General features: G+C 35.1%; 2 protein-coding genes and 2 long non-coding RNA genes across 5 annotated transcripts in view; 2 read left to right on the top strand and 2 right to left on the bottom strand.

Annotated features, from left to right (window-relative positions):
* LOC139807990 (uncharacterized) overlaps positions 1 to 17,460 on the bottom strand; it is a 164,453-nt gene that overhangs the window by 46,510 nt on the left and 100,483 nt on the right. The window lies entirely within an intron of this gene.
* On the bottom strand, positions 3,223 to 11,377 carry LOC139808746 (uncharacterized). Of its 2 annotated transcripts, XM_071771082.1 has the most exons (9): positions 11,153 to 11,377; positions 10,821 to 10,970; positions 8,492 to 8,788; positions 8,343 to 8,424; positions 8,108 to 8,206; positions 7,989 to 8,043; positions 7,280 to 7,469; positions 5,844 to 6,083; positions 3,223 to 5,576 (listed from the first exon to the last, which is right to left on the bottom strand). In XM_071771082.1, exons 7-9 carry the CDS (start codon positions 7,409 to 7,411, stop codon positions 3,330 to 3,332), a joined length of 2,619 nt encoding a protein of 872 aa, XP_071627183.1. In that variant the 5' UTR covers positions 7,412 to 7,469; positions 7,989 to 8,043; positions 8,108 to 8,206; positions 8,343 to 8,424; positions 8,492 to 8,788; positions 10,821 to 10,970; positions 11,153 to 11,377; the 3' UTR covers positions 3,223 to 3,329. The 2 variants fall into 2 exon arrangements, with proteins under 2 accessions (XP_071627183.1, XP_071627184.1); XM_071771083.1 differs by lacking the exon at positions 11,153 to 11,377 and having other exon boundaries at positions 10,821 to 11,108.
* Positions 11,862 to 14,814, top strand: LOC139808773 (uncharacterized). The gene is made up of 5 exons (XR_011730948.1): positions 11,862 to 12,356; positions 12,540 to 12,689; positions 12,926 to 13,047; positions 13,164 to 13,373; positions 14,689 to 14,814. It is a non-coding gene; the product is annotated as an uncharacterized lncRNA (long non-coding RNA).
* Positions 16,701 to 17,062, top strand: LOC139808818 (uncharacterized). Its single transcript, XR_011730957.1, has 2 exons — positions 16,701 to 16,910; positions 17,007 to 17,062. It is a non-coding gene; the product is annotated as an uncharacterized lncRNA (long non-coding RNA).

Here is a 17,460-nt window from a genome sequence, read left to right as displayed (position 1 = left end):
CACCGACGGCTCGGTTGACGAAATGCGCCAGCGCCTGAGCGCGTATATGACCGATCACCCGGGAACGGTGCCGTCCACCGTCGCGGGGGGTGACCCGCCGCAGGATACACCCCTGATCTCCGTGCACCCGCCCGAAAACCTACGCATACCGGCGATCGACACACGCCCACCGCTATCGCCGAACGTGGCATTTCACACACCGCCGGTCATGACGACGCCGTTCGTACCCTTTCGCCCGACCGCGAATGACCGGCCCAGCGAGACCCCCGCCCAGGTCATGGATCAGATACGGAAATGGGGGTGCCATTTTGACGGGAAGGACCCGGTGACTTTCCTCGAGCGGCTCGAGGAGCTGAAAGACGCCTACAATTATTCCGGCGCGCAGTTGCTCATGGGGCTACCCGAATTACTCCGGGGCGACGCGCTCCTCTGGTGCAGGAACAACCGCCCCAACTGGCAGGGGTGGGAGGACTTCTGCGCCGACTTTCGCGAATATTACCTGCCGCGCCGGTATCGCGCCACGCTGGTCCGCGAAATCCAGACACGCTTGCAGAAACCGGACGAGCCATACCGGAAATTCGCGACCGAAATGCTCACGATGATGCGGAGGGCCACCGGATTCGCGGAAGACGACCAAGTCGAGGCGTTGTACAATAATATGCATCCGCGGTACCAGATGTATATTCGCCGCGACACGGTGACCCGTACCCGAGACATTCTGCGCCTGGCGGAAGAGTTCGAACACATTGAGGAACAGACGCGCGCCCGCCAAGTCCTCACGCCGAAACCCGCGGTCGCCGCCGCAGCTTACGACCGTCGCGAGTGCTGCTGGCGGTGCAAGCAACGGGGCCACACCCGTTTTGATTGCCGACGACCGCCGCGCCGGTTCTGCTCGCAGTGCGGCCGGGATGGCGTTTTCACCAAAGATTGCCACCCGCCGCCGGGAAATGCCGCTCGGACCGGGGAAGAAGCGGCCGCCCCCCGGTCCTCCGAATAGTATACAAACCGCGCCCGTTCTTAACCGTCATGGTAGCCAAACAGCCCGTCGACGCCCTGCTAGATACGGGATCCGAGGCATCATTCGTAAACGCACGCACCGCCGATAGGCTCGCCCGTGACTTTCCGATCCAACCGGTCGACGGGCGCGTGTACCTCGCCGACGGGTCAAGCACCACCGTCCCGGGCTTGATCACGTTCCCCATAACGATACAAGGGAGGATGTTCTGGCACAAATTTCAAATCATGCCAACGCTCGATAACGACCTGCTTATCGGCGTCGACTTATGGATGAAATTGGATTTCGCCATACCGTCCCCGACCGCACCGAGCACGAAGACGCGGACCGCCGCCGTGGAGAGCCTACCCGAGGGGGGCGCGCAGCCGGAGGACGAACGCCTCCGCCGTTTTTTGGCCGACGAACTGGCGCAATTCGAAGCCGTGCGGGGCCCCACCGACCGTGCCGAGCACGTTATCCGCGTAAAGACCGACCGCCCGATTAAGCAACGGTATCGGCCGCGCAACCCCGCGATGCAAGCTATCATCGACGCCGAGGTCGACAAAATGCTCCGCGACGGGGTCATCGAACCCTCGCACAGCGCCTGGAGCTCGCCGGTCGTCATCGTGCGGAAAAAGGACGGCAAGCCGCGGTTTTGCATCGATTTTCGCCAGGTAAACGACGTGACCGAGAAGGACGCCTACCCGTTACCTCAGATCACCGCGACCCTCGATAAACTCCGGGGGGCCCGATATCTGACGACTCTTGACCTAAAAAACGGGTACTGGCAGGTGCCGCTTTCACCGGAAAGCCGGCCCGTAACCGCTTTTACCGTCCCGGGGAAAGGCTTAATGCAATTCACCGTAATGCCGTTTGGGTTACACTCGGCGCCGGCCACGTTTCAGCGCTTGCTCGACACCGTGTTAGGCCCCGAGCTGGAGCCATACGTGTTCGTCTACCTGGATGACATCGTCATTATTAGCGAAACATTCGAGGAACACCTGAGGATCATGCGCGAAGTGTTCCGCCGGCTCCGCGAGGCCAGCCTGCGAATCAACCCCGAAAAGTGCCGTTTCTGCGTCAACCGAATTAAATATCTCGGCCACATCATCGACCGCGACGGTATTCGGACCGACCCCGAAAAGGTCAGCGCCGTCGCGAACTGGCCCGCACCGCAGAACGTCCGTCAAGTCCGGCAGTTTCTGGGGATCGCGTCCTGGTACCGCCGGTTCGTTAAGGACTTCGCAACCCTCGCCGCCCCGCTCACCGCGTTAACCCGCAAGCAGGCGCGGTGGACCTGGGGGGAAACCGAACGGGCCGCGTTCGAGACGCTAAAAGGGGTTCTGACGACCGCTCCGGTGCTCGCTTGCCCCGACTTCACGCGCCAATTCTACCTGCAGACCGACGCCAGCACCACCGGCCTCGGGGCCGTGCTGACGCAATATTTTCCCGAGGGAGAGCGCGTGATCGCGTACGCCAGCCGCACCCTGAATAACGCCGAGCGAAATTACAGCGCCACCGAATTAGAGTGTCTCGCGGTGATCTGGGGCATCAGGAGAATGCGCGGGTACCTCGAAGGATACCGGTTCACGGTGATCACGGATCACCAATCCTTAAAATGGCTGCAAAAGATAGAATCACCGTCCGGCCGGCTGGGGAGGTGGGCGTTCGAATTGCAGCAATTCGATTTCGACGTCAAGTACCGTAAAGGGGCCCTCCCCTATATTGAAAAATCTCTCATGAAAACTCATGGGGCAATACAGATGGCAATTTATGTGAGAACTAATGTGAGAACTCATGTGAAAACTTATGTGAAAACTCGTACCAAAACGTCTCATGTGTTTTCACATGAGTTCTTATGTGATATCTCATATAGCAAAAGAATTTAAATTGATATGAAAAATCAATACAAAAGTTCTTTCAATGATTGTAATATTGAGTTGTAAATCATAAAGAAATGCGTAAACGATAGTAGCAATAAATATTTTTGAATTTTTAAAATACAAAGAATATGTAGAAAATTAATAATTGCAGGAAGAAATATTTTATATAAGTATATCTTTTAAAGTAAAGACAATGTTTTTAATTCAATAAAAAAGATTGAAATACATAAAATACATTGAAATACATAAAATACATTGAAATACATGAAATACATTGAAATACATGAAATACATTTGAAATACATTTTTATTCTAAATGAAATACATAATACTATACATAGTTTTTATAAATTATTTGGTATTTTTTTTAATAAAAACGTAAAAAAGTTATAGTAAAAATAGGGAGAATGAAAAAGTAAATATTAATGTTATATACATATCGGAAGTCTAATCTAGTAATTATGAGAATTCGGCAATACAGCTATATAACAATTATTTTCTATTTTTATAAAAACGCAAATACGTTCAATTTTATCAGTTTCTACCGCTATAATTTCATTTCCTATACTACGGATCAAATTAATAGAATTACACACGGGAGTTGACGTATTAACAACATTACAAAGGGTTAATTCTTTTTTATGTTTTTGGTCAACTATAAAATAAATTATTTTAATAAAAGTATCATCTGATAACAGTGCGAAACTATTATCAGAACGCGTATTTTTCTTTTGTGAAGACGTAAAGAGACAACCGTCTTTTACAGCTTTTTGATAAATTATTGTACATTTTACAGACAAACCATACTTTACTGCAACTTTCTTATCTATAAGTACTCCGTCTCCAAAATAAGTTACTGATGATAATTTCAAACTTTTTCTAATTCTTTTAACAGAAATTTCTTGACAATAGTTTAGTACTACGGGTGAAGCATGCGGGTATATATAATGACGTAAAGTATGAACACTATGTTGCATATTAATGTATCGAACAATTTGCAAATTTACACCGTTTGCGCAATGAATAGCCTGGAGTACTTCGTGATTGGCTGATTCAAATGGGAAAGAGGAATGAGCCCAAAGAGGCCCCCAATTCATTACACTTTCCGCAATATGAAGCAGTTGGTGAACGTTGTATGTCATCGCCTTTTTTGAAAACAACTCTTCCGTTTGAAAAACAAATTTATGTAAATCCTTGTCGGCTTCGTTTAATTCATCTAAACTTATATCACATTTTAGTAATATGTAGAGGCTATTAACAAATAAAGTCCAATACTGAACCATTTTTCTATTTAAAACTAATTTAAATAGAGGTAGGCTGTAGTACAGTATGAAATTTTCCCATTCCTTTGCTTTCCAATCACGTATGTCTTCAAAAGATCTAGTTAATCGTTGTAATTGGTGAGGGACTTTTATTTCTAAGAGGAATTTGTTCAGTTTATCTACTGTTGATGTTGGTATACATTTGAGGAAATTAAATGTTATTTGCTTTCCAACACCAGCGAGACAACAATGCATGTAATCAGGCACAATTCCATGTACGATATCGAAATGAGGTAAATTTATGAGAGGTGTCACATACTGTACTCCATAAACATCTTCTACGGGATTATTTTCATCAGTAAGTCTCTTCATAAACTCGATCATATTTGTTTTAGTTCTTTGTTGTGGAGAAAACTCAAGAATGGGATACCTCATACTGCCTTCATACCACTCGCCGTCATGTAAGCACCAACTACAACCGTATTTACCGTTAAATAACTTTATTCCTTGAACAGGTGCTCGCGCTTGTGAGTCAACGCAACAAATCAGAGTGTATACTTTGATTAAACGCATCTCATTGTTAATAGTGCATTTAAACCCCTTTGTCGACAATCGAATCATGGTTTCGGTAAATGGTTGTAAAAATGATGTCATTTCTGGTTTGTTTTTACCAAACCACATGCCACATGTAATTATTCTTTTCATTCTTACTTGAATAGGAAGCTCATTTACTTGTAAGTATATGGGCCAAATAGAATATCGTGAACTCTCAAACCGTGGTGCACCATCAGTGTTGAAAATTGTTGTAGCGTAGCTGTATCTTTCGTTTGCAGGTAAATTTCTTATAAATGTTCTATAATATTTACCATCAAAAATATCTCTTATTTTTCCATCAAATAATCTTTCCTTTACAATATGATCATAATATTTTTCATTTTCTTCTATTAAAAGTTTGATATTTTCCGTCGGATCAATAATTATAAAAATATTTGGGGACGATGGATTATTCAGATCAATTATCTCAGAGCACACGCTGCAAGTAATAAAGGATTTAAAATCTTGTATTCTTCCAACATAAGTACAGCACTTCGGACAAATTCCATGAAACTCTGATCGACTTTTTGGATTCAGAATATTGTCCAGTATCCAACGTGTATCAGGTAATATTGGACGAGGAAACATTATGTTAATAAGTCGGAATAGATCAGAAATTTCACTTAAAGATGACTTATACTTCAAGGCGTGTTCAACAATCATTAAAAATAATTCACCTGGTGATTTATTCGGAGAAATGTCAATACAATCTTGAAAATCTTTATTTAACACCAGATCTTGCAATTTACGTGATTGATTAACATTTTTTTCACTATTCTCATCTCTTAAATCATTTATTAAATCTGTATCCAATTCCATGAATTCATTTCTCGTACAGTGAATCTAGAAAAATATTTCTTAATTTTACCATATATATGTACATGTATATACATATATGTATATTAATATTAATAAAATTATTGTTAGAAATTTATTGATATACTAAATATTATATATTTGCTAAACATAACAATTTTATTCTACATAGAAATATTCAGAAGCTTTCCTAATGAAAAATCTCTTATAAGAACTCATACGATCTCTTTTACTATCTAAGATGTTATCTCAATAAAAAAAATATTATGTTCTTATATATGAAATATTGCGCACCTCGTCTTTATCTGTGGTATCAGTTTCCTTAAAATTGGAATAATCTGTTATGACTTGCATTTCATTAACAGCGTTCCTTAAGGATGAGAATGCCTCTTCAATACGATTAACCACTTCTGTATTGTTGTTTTCTCTAATAATGTCGAGTATGTTTTCGTCAACATGTCCAGTTTCCATATTTTCGTTTATCTTTAGAGTAATGTTTTCGTTGGTATTTCTATTGTCTAAAGAATTGATTTCCTGAAACATTATATTATGAAAAAATATTGTATTTAATAAGAGAAATATCTAATACATTTTGGCGACTTATGCAAATAATGTTATAAAAATAAAATGTTTCTACTAAAAAAAAATCGTATAACAAAACCATTCACAGCAAAAAAGAATCAAGAATCAAATACAATGACATATTATAAAAAAGTTCAGTTTTTCAGAGTTGCTCCTACTTTTTCATAATTTGTTATTACAATTTTTTCCACTAATGATACAAGTCTTAAATTGTTGATATAATTATACATCAATTTTTTTATAATTATTATGTGATGTTTTTTATAATTGATTATGAGCTTAAAGTTTACATAGTTGAAACGCAACAAAAATTTTTTAAAATGTTAAATATTCTTGATTTATCAACACATAGGTATCACATTTGGCTACACTATTTCTTAATATTAATTTAAAGCTATTTGACGAATAATTATGAAAAAATATGGTTCTGAAATAACAAAAGTTTTATATATATTTTGCTGCGATTGAATGTTGAATGTTCAAATAGTATATGTATAAGAATCGATGCAAAACCACAATTTTTCCAGATAGTATTTATAGTGTTCTAGTACAATAGAACAGGTGAGACAAGAAATATTACAGAATAACTACTGGATATACAATATTGTGATATTAAAATCAATGCAAATACAATTTTTAATAATGTTAATCTATAGAATTTATAATATTGCAAAGTTTAAATATTATTGGAAAAATTTGCAAAGATGTGTTGAAACTGAATTACAATATTAGAATGTATTCAGCATACCCTGAAAAAAATAATAAAAATGTAATATCATCAAGAACTACAAATTACGAGTATTAAATAGGCAAAACTGATAAAATGTTATAAAATGAGGTGCTACAAAACAAATGAGTGATAAATAATAATTTTTTTTTCTTAGTTTTATCGTTTAAATCATTTCAATATGTTATACATTTTTATTGCACCCGCAATTAAAACTAGTTTATAAATATTAATCTATGAAGTCATTATTGAATAAAATTTTGCTTATAAAAATAAATTATTTAAATAATGTATATATTTACAGAAAACCATGTTTAATTGTAGAGGTAGTAAATAAAACTTATTGTTATTATTATTATTATTATTTTTGTTGTTGCTTTTGTTAGTAGTATAGTATTTTTAACTATTCTAAAGCACTTACAAACATATGTGTTGGTCTTGAAAGATTGGAATTTAATCTTCTTAAAACCCTTGGGCTAACATCATCAATGTTACATGTATGCAAATAATTTTTATAGCCTCGCCTGTATTCCTCTTGCTGTCCATCTGCCATTTTTTTGTTATATTACAAATCTCTGCAGTAATATGTTCACGAAACAACTGATTACTGTCTGAAATAAAATAAAAAACGATTACTTATTTTTAACAGCAAACATTCAAGCATAGCCCAGTAAAAACAACCTCAAAATGATGTCAAAGTGACATCAAATGATGAGAAAAATGTTAAAATGAGTGATCAAAATGATGGCAATATAACTGTATAACGTCCCATATCATGATAGTGATTTGGACTGTCATTTTGACGTCTGTTTGACGTCAAGATGACAATCACCCTGTACAAGAATATAAATGCACGATTTAAATTAAATTATAATAAACAAGAGCAAAATAAGGACAAAATATATTATTAAATATAATATATTACACACGGTACAACAGTTCATAGATGAGTTAACATTATTATAAATATACATTTAAAAAAAAAAACAATAATAAGGGATGAGCTACGAGTTATCACTTTTGGTTACTTAATACGTTAACCAAAGGATTATACGCGTCATATTATGATAATATTTTTGTATTACGAGTCGCGATAAAGCCTTAAGAATCAGAATGACGAAACATTTCACCTTTTATTTTGTCAATAAGTGCCTGATGTCTCAGGAAACTCCGGATCCCAAAAACCTTTAAAAAGATTATATTTATTATAAAAAACATAAAAAAGTAATAATAAAATAAAATATTATACCTTCAGGTGTATTCGGTCGCTTATATTTGTATCGATGTCGCGAGACTTGATTCTTCCGTTTTTTAAATCTTCTTCTGACAATGACAACATTTCATAATACTAAAAATCAAATATCATGAATTACTTTTTTATAAGAAAAACATTTATATTTATTTATTTATATATTTATTTATATATATTTATTTATATCTCATATAAATTATACTGTTAATATTGCATTAAAAATAAAACTCACTTCTCTGCATTGCCAGCAATCCGAGCTGTTTAATTTTGCTCTGTAATTTTTACATCGCATGTTAAGCTTTCTTTTTGACCATCTATAAATAATGTTTTTATTAGATATTTAAGCAACTTACGTTACCACAACTGTTAAGTGATATTTACACATTAATCTTATCCTTTTTTAACAATTTTTTTCAGGTGACTTATTTTTAGTAACAGCTGTTGCATTTGCATTATTCTCCTCGACTGGATAAAATGTAGGTCGACATGCGCATTGTTTCCGTCTTTTCTTTCGATATGATAATACCGACGGACTTTGTGGCTCATTATTTTCTTTAGTATTTTTGTGATGCAAAACATTTGCATCTGATGGAACAAATTCAGTATCGGAACCTAATTCCAATAATGGGACACTATCGTTTTCTTGCATAGCATTAAGTGTTGACATCGCTTCACATCCTAATAATTGTTTTTGAACAAGGTATTAATTGCATTAACTGTAATTTGGGATAAAAAATGACTACAAAATCACGTATACATATATGTATACTAGATTTTTTGCCCGCGCTTTGCGCGGGCTTAAAATCTATTCCCTTCTTCCCGAACTCACCCATTAATTAGGAGCACCAATAGAACCCCATAAAACCCAATTTTCAACTTCATAGTAGCGATCCCCATAAAATTAGTAATCTTTTGGTACAGGTTTCATCAACAAAAAATTAATAAAAATTTTGGCACCGGTTTCAAGAAAATCGATCCATTAATAAAAAATTATCCATTAATAAAAAATTAAACTTATTCTTCAAAAATTAAAAAAAATTTTGCACTGGTTTCAAGAAAATCGGTCAATTAATACTTATTATTTCTCGAGATTTGAATAATTTCCAAACCGGTTTCTAAAAAATCGGTAACAAAAAATTATCTATAAAAAAAAATTTAGCTTGATATCTCAAAGTTTGCGGAAATTGGAGCAATCACGTTATTAGCAATTTTTTAATTCTATTACATTCTTTAGTTCTTTCTAATCCTATTTTATATATAATTCGCTTTAAAATTCGGTCCATTAACGAATGAGTAGTTCGCGGACAAACAGACAAACAGTCGGGTTTTATATTATAAGTATGTTTTTGGCACCAGTTTTAAAAAATCAATACATTAATGAAAAATTAAATTTTTAGCACCAGTTTCAAGAAAATCAATACATTAACGAAAAATTACCAATACAAATTATCAATAAAAAAAATGTAAATACATACAAATACATATTTCGCGGACAGAAGAATTAGATAATTTTTAACACCAGTTTTAAAAAAATCAATACATTAATGAAAAATTTAATTTTTTTCTGAACCGGTTTCCCAAAACATCGGTAACGAAAAATTAACCACATCATGGCAATTCCCGGAAAATTTTACCCCTACATCATATACAATTCTTTGAGATACAGTCCATTAACGAATGAGTAGTTCGCGGACAGACAGACAAACAGTCGGATTTTATATTATAGTATAAAGTATGATAGAGATATATATTATTTTCTCTCGCGCGTTGCGCGGATGTACCGGTGGAATGTGTTTCAACATTTTTCAAATTTTCGAGGATGGCGGTGATGTGTATAATTTTTCATAACCGATTTTTTGGAAACCGTAATCTCTGCAATCAAAATATTAATATCGTTAAATATCAATACTACATTCTTTAGTTTTCTCTACCCCTATTTTATGTAATTCTTTCAGATTCGGTCAATTATTTCCCGAGAAATTTGAAAAATTTCTGAACCGGTTTCCAAAAAAATTAGTAACGATAAATAATACACTTTATAGCATTCCCCCCAAAATTCTACCTCTACTTCATATACAATTCTTTAAGATTGGACCGGTATCAGAAATTTTTACAATTTTTCGGGAAATAATTGACCGAATCTTAAAGATTTATAGATCAAACAGAAATAGAATTTTCCGGGAAGTACTATAAAGTGTATAATTTTTCGTTACCAATCTTTTTAAAAGCCGGTACCGAAATTTTTTAACTACAATATCTCGATTCTACGATCGTATAATCGTCTTTAACGCTATTGATGCGTCATTCTGTCCTTGTTTTACATCTAATAAGCAATAAAGATAAATAGAATGATGCAATACTTGCAATAGCGCTAATAGCGCGCTCCGCGAACGCAACTTTTATGAGCAGAATGAAGATTAGAAACTTTAAACTAAGTGAGATGTCTTCTCTTTTATCTGCCTCGTGTTTATCCATATAACAATTGATATGATGAACCATCGTCGCCAGCTTACAGACAGTTTTATCGCGTAAAGAAAATGTTTAATTAACTGAGTTAGCTCGAGACATATAAGCGTTCGAAATCAAGAAACGGTGCGTCGATGGCTTGTGTACGTATACAACCAGTTTACACATAGTTTTATCGCGTTAGGGAAACGAGCGTACGACTGATAATCTGATTCCAGGAATTCCACCGCACTGCAATATTTACCTTTTTTAATTCTCCGCACGAGCTCGGGCCGTCTATTTTCACGATCTACGCAATCTAAAATTTCTAGCTCACTAGTTCCTTCGCCTTCCTTTTTGGTTACTGGCTCCTGCTTTGTCTGTCCTACCTCTTTCTTTACACAGGACAATACGGCTGAAAAAATGTTTAATTAACTGAGTTAGCTCGAGACATATAAGCGTTCGAAATCAAGAAACGGTGAATCGATGGCTTGTGTATGTATACAACCAGCTTACAGATAGTTTTATCGCGTTTAGAGAAACGAGCGTACGACTGATAATCTGATTCCAGGAATTCCACCGCACTGAAATATTTACCTTTTTTTTCTCCACACGAGCTCGGGCCGTGCCACGCAAATCGATGGACGCTTTTACGACACTTTACACCGGATTTCGAATTTCGATTCGACGTCGCACTCGATGTCCGTTTCAGGTTCAACGTGTCGCGAAAAACGGCGAAATGTAAGGAGAAGATCACATGCGACGAGATCGCATCCACGATGAAATTGCACGATAAATGCAATTCGAAATGGCCAATCGGCAAACAGTGTTCTCCCTCTCAAGTCTCACGTATCCACATCCACACACGTATCCGTAGCGAGTGACGAGTAGCCTGCACTCTGCACTGGCCACATGGCCACACGTAGCAACGCGCGTAGCAACCATTCTCTACACCTGAACTGACTGCAGAGTGCAGACAATTCTCAGTAGCAGTCGAACGTGAAAACGTGATTGGTTCTTACTTTTAGAACCAACCAATCAACGCAGTGTTGATAATTAAGACGAGACTCTTAAAATAAGTACAAATATACCCTAAATTATTGCATTTTTAGTGTACGATGTACGATAGTTACTTAGGGCCGGTATCACAGTCTCCGATTAACGTGATTCTCCGATTAAACTCACTCTGCATCTCTTTCTAACTATCCCCCTAGAAAGAGACGAAGAGTGAGTTTAATCGGAGAATCACGTTTAATGGCCTTTAATCGGAGACTGTGATACCGGCCCTTTTATTATCGTACATACATCGTACATGTAGTGAAATTATAGTACGAGTACGATAATTATCGTATGGTTGGCAACGCTGATCTGGGTAAACCTGTTCGTTTTTAGCTGAACTTCTTGCACGGTTCATCTTTTCTCTTTGTCTCTCCAACGTGAAAAGAAAGAGAGGAAAGATGAACCGTACAAAAAGTTCAGCTAAAACGAACAGACCTAATAGTACGGGAGTGTACGCGGCCCCTGCTCGGCACTCGCTACGTGAGAGGGATATTGTCGCGGGAGAACATTGTGTGCCGATTGGTCATTTCGAATTACATTTATCGCACGGTATCATAGTGGTTGCGATCTCGTCGCGTGTGATAACCTTCTCCTCACATTTCGCCGTTTTTCGCGACACGTTGAACCTGAAACGGACATCGAGTGCGACGTCGAATCGAAATTCGAAATCCGGTGTAAAGTGTCGTAAAAGCGTCCATCGATTTGCGTGGCACGGCCCGAGCTCCGTGTGGAGAAAAAAAAGGTAAATATTTCAGTGCGGTGGAATTCCTGGAATCAGATTATCAGTCGTACGCTCGTTTCTCTAAACGCGATAAAAACTATCTGTAAGCTGGTTGTATACGTACACAAGCCATCGATTCACCGTTTCTTGATTTCGAACGCTTATATGTCTCGAGCTAACTCAGTTAATTAAACATTTTTTCAGCCGTATTGTCCTGTGTAAAGAAAGAGGTAGGACAGACAAAGCAGAAGCCAGTAACCAAAAAGGAAGGCGAAAAAACTAGTGAGCCAGAAATTTTAGATTGCGTAGATCGTGAAAATAGACGGCCCGAGCTCTTGCGGAGAATTAAAAAAGGTAAATATTGCAGTGCGGTGGAATTCCTGGGATCAGGTTATCAGTCTTACGCTCGTTTCTCTAAACGCGATAAAACTATGTGTAAACTGGTTGTATACGTACACAAGCCATCGATGCACCGTTGCATCGATTGATTTCGAACGCTTATATGACTATGTTTCCATCGAGGGTTTAAATCGGGTCAGAGTCAACCAGTTAGCCAATGGTTGAAACGTAGTAATAGTCTATCCTTTCAGTGTTACGCAGTATCGGGACTACATTTATTGGGCAAATTGGAATACAGGTGACATTGAGAGGGCGGACAAACTCACTGGAGCGAATTGTACCAAGATCGGCAAGATCGGCAAGAAAAACACAAGTATGTATACATAGAAAGAGAGTTGTTTTTTGTACATATTATTATATAACGACAATGAATTCGTCAATATAAATTTTATCTCCTCTGTATAAGTAAAACATAATTTTTGCTATTAGGTATGAATGATAATTCAACAAAATCACAAGCCACATACGCTGCAGTTCGCTTTTACTCGGACGAGACAAGAAAAGTGTCTGTTGTGCCAATATCACATGTCCAAGATTTTAATGCAGAAAACTATTCTAATGAACCATATTTTATTAGAAGATACAATGACAGCAATGACAAATTTAGTCTGTCACCGGGAGAAGTTTTATCTGTTTCAGGTAAATATATTACTTTTTTGTACTGAATATTGGTTAGGCTGCATTCGAAAACATCACTCAAGTGTGCCTCCGTGTATCATGTTATTCTTGTTGTTCACCAAATGTTAAACAAGGATAAAATGAAACACACAGGCACTTGAGAGACATTTCCGAACGCAGCATTACTTTGTAGCTGCTCTAACACTGATTTTTCAATTTATACAAACTTATTAACTATGAATAATTAAATATTATTCATTTTATTTAATGATTTTTTTATACATCCAGTAAAATTAAAATTAATATTTTAAATATGATATCTGTTAGGTAATTTAATGGTAAATAATATTAAATGTAAATGTCAATAATTGAGGTCTTGAAGAAAATATTGATATATTGTCTGTTCTTCCAGTAATATGAAAATACATAATACATATTTATGTTCTTAATCAAAATAATATTTCAAGATTATATTCAAAATGTTAATAAGCAATTTGTATATATATTTGAGCTGTGATTCGTTGTAAACTGTAACAGTATTTTCAAAACTTGTTAATACTTTACTGAATTAAACTTTATTGCTTTTAAATGCAAAATATTGAATTATACATATAAGTGTTATTAATTTATCTTATTTTCATAATTGATTTTATTCGAATAATATATTAAAACTTCTTAGGAGTATTTTTCAGTCTTGTTTCTGCTGGGATATGTATTGAAAAAATTTTAGCAAATTATTTATTAAAATTGTTTGCAATATTTAAATTGACAATATAAATGACTTCAGTTAATCTGAAACAATAATTTAAAAAATGTTAAGTTCCCACTTTTTTCACTTATATTCCTTAAGAAATATTTATTTTCTCTTCCATAATTTCTTTGTATCCAATAACAGGAGTAAAGGTTTATTGGAAACTAATTTTTATTGTACCTTTTTTTATTTAAAATGTAGAAAATTAATATTTTGAATTTAAGTAATGATTTTCCTACAAAATTGTTATCAATATTTTAAAGACTGTAAAAAATTTTACAGCATTTTTTAATGTAAAAATTAATTAATTAAATTAATAATTTATATTAATTTGAATACATATTACAGTATATAGCATACTGAAGCTTCATTAAAAAATAACTGAAAAATTTCTTGTAACCCTTGATTGTTCCAATTAAACTTATTAAACCATAAAGTGCATTGTTGAATATAAAAAGAATAGAGAAGAAGCAAAAGAAAAATTATTTAAGAATCAATGTTTGCAAACAGTAATGTTCATTCAGTTTTGAAAAAAGGTTCTTTCTTTATTGTAAAGTCTAATTTATTATAAATAACTTGTTGCAGATAATAGAGAAAATTTATTAAACAGAAGCGAACGCCACAAATTTAAAAAAATACGACGCAGTGATGCATTGGAAAAATTGCGTTTAAAATCAAAAGATCGTGGTATTCACAAAAAAATAAGGTAAAGTAACGAATATTTGTTTTTTTTCGTACTTATTGTAATGTTTGATTATTGACTTTGCTATTACAAGTAATAATAACAGTGACAATAATATAAACAACAATAACAATAATAATAATAATGATAATATTAATTACAGAAAATTCAAACCAAATTGAAGAAACTAGCAAAACTAAAGAGTGGAAAAAAACAGTTAAATAAATTTTTGAAAGGAAGACGACGATTGATTCATAGCGATGAAAGTGATAACGTTTTTACAGAAAATGAAAATGATGAATCAAACGAAAGACGACGATTGATTCATAGCGATGAAAGTGAGAACGTTTTTACAGAAAATGAAAATGATGAATCAAACAAACAAGGTAAAGAGGGAAAAGTTAAATAAATATTATATTATTACTTATTCAAGCATGTAAATAGATAAAACGATAAATTTTAATATTATTTACTGCATAATTTTCTTCTTGAAGACTCTGAAAGTACTGAAATTACATCTCGTAGTATCATTGACGATAGCCCCAGAAGAGCTTCAAGAGCTTTAAAATCCTTAACACCAGAACTTCAACGAAACAATAATCGTATTGATCCTCACGATGAGCAGATACCACGTAATGTTACATAAGAAATTAAATATTTTTATAAAGACTTCAGTAATTTATCTTTTAAAATCATTTTTTTTATTATACAATATAAATTTAATATGTGTAAAAAAACTATTTCAAAACTTAACGTATATTATTGTGTAATGTTGTAGTTGAAAATTATGAAAATATTAGAAATGTACGGTCTCCTACTATTAATAATAATCACAGTCCTGTAAGAAGTCCAGGAAACCAACATGCACAATCATCTTTACCGCATAACACCGTCAATAATGATGATGATGAAAGATCAGGTAATGTAGTTTTGTAGAATGAAGCAATTTTTTATTTTTTTTAATTAACGTAATTTAATTTTTATTTATATTTTTATTATTCAGTAATAAATGAATATGTAGAAACTCCTTCATCCAGACGAAGAAAAAGTTGCATTGTTTACCGACATACACAATCACCTTTACCGCATAATCACAGTCCTCTGAGAAGTCCAGGAAACCAACATGCACAATCATCTTTACCGCATAACACCGTCAATAATGATGATGATGAAAGATCAGGTAATGTAGTTTTGTAGAATGAAGCAATTTTTTTTTTTTTTAATTAACGTAATTTAATTTTTATTTATATTTTTATTATTCAGTAATAAATGAATATGTAGAAACTCCTTCATCCAGACGAAGAAAAAGTTACATTGTTTACCGACATACACAATCACCTTTACCGCATAATCACAGTCCTCTGAGAAGTCCAAGAAACCAACATGCACAATCACCTTTACCGCATAATCACAGTCCTCTGAGAAGTCCAAGAAACCAACATGCACAATTACCTTTACCGCATAATCACAGTCCTGTGAGAAATCTAGGAAACCAACATGCACAAAATGAGCATGTAGAAACTCCTCCGTCCAGACGAAGAAGTTGCATTGTTTACCAACCAAAAAGAGGTATAGATTTACAATATTATCATACTTCTTAGATGTAATTGAAGAACATTCTTTTTCCTTGTATTGTAGTAGATTATATAAAGTAACATCTTATAAAAATAATTTAATTTTTATGTAGTTCTAAGGGAATTAGCAGAAGAGCGTGATGATACAGATGATGATAATATATATAATAATCGGCTGTCATCAGACATACGGGAAGTGAATCCAGAGAACTTTGAGTTATATCAAAAAGAGGAGATGAGGTATGCTATATTTTATTCATACAACATTGTATAATTTTAAATTTGTATATTTGTAAATAAAAAATGTAATTATTTACTATTATATATTTCTTACTAGATATATGTAGGCTGCGGAAAATTCATCCAATTATCCTTCTGGGAATATCTAAAACAACGTGGTCCCGGAGTGTTTTTGCGAGAGTTACTTTTAATTTTTTGGACTAAACACACACTAGTAAATAGATGTATAAAGGAGTCGAAAACACATGTTGGACTACAAAATAGATCACCTCGTAAGCAGTTGACACCGAGGAAATATAAAGTACTCCGTTGTAAGTAATAGCGTTATCGCATTAAAAAAATTCATAATTATGATTATTAAATAAATTATTATTAATATTTAATTATTTTCTATATTTTATTTATAGGTGTATACAAAGATTACTTGGATGAACTCTATGGAAAATCAAGTAAAAAAGAAAAATTTTAAGATATTTGAATAGAGATATTGGATATAAAATCAGAGATTTACGTAGTGCTACGTACGAGAAACTATTATAAGTTATTACTTAAGTTATAAACTATTATAAGTTATAACTATAATTTGTTTTAAAAATTACATTAACACCTTAAGTTCTTAGGTTTATAAAATATAAAAAAAACGTTTCTATAAAACATGTAATAACTAAATTGATTTGTAATAAAATAACAAAGTAGTATAGTTTTTATCTCTTTGATTAGTGTGTACTATACAGGATGAGTGAATGAAACCCTGAAATAATTCGAAAGGAAAACATTTTTCTAAAAACATTAAATAGGAAAGTTTCAGGGTTTTAATTTTGGGACTTTCCTGAAATTTATCATTATGTAAATCGAATTTCC

Source organism: Temnothorax longispinosus, chromosome 2 (genome assembly GCF_030848805.1).
Source record: "Temnothorax longispinosus isolate EJ_2023e chromosome 2, Tlon_JGU_v1, whole genome shotgun sequence".
Taxonomy (NCBI): domain Eukaryota; kingdom Metazoa; phylum Arthropoda; class Insecta; order Hymenoptera; family Formicidae; genus Temnothorax; species Temnothorax longispinosus.
This window is presented reverse-complemented; position numbering and strand designations above follow the sequence as displayed.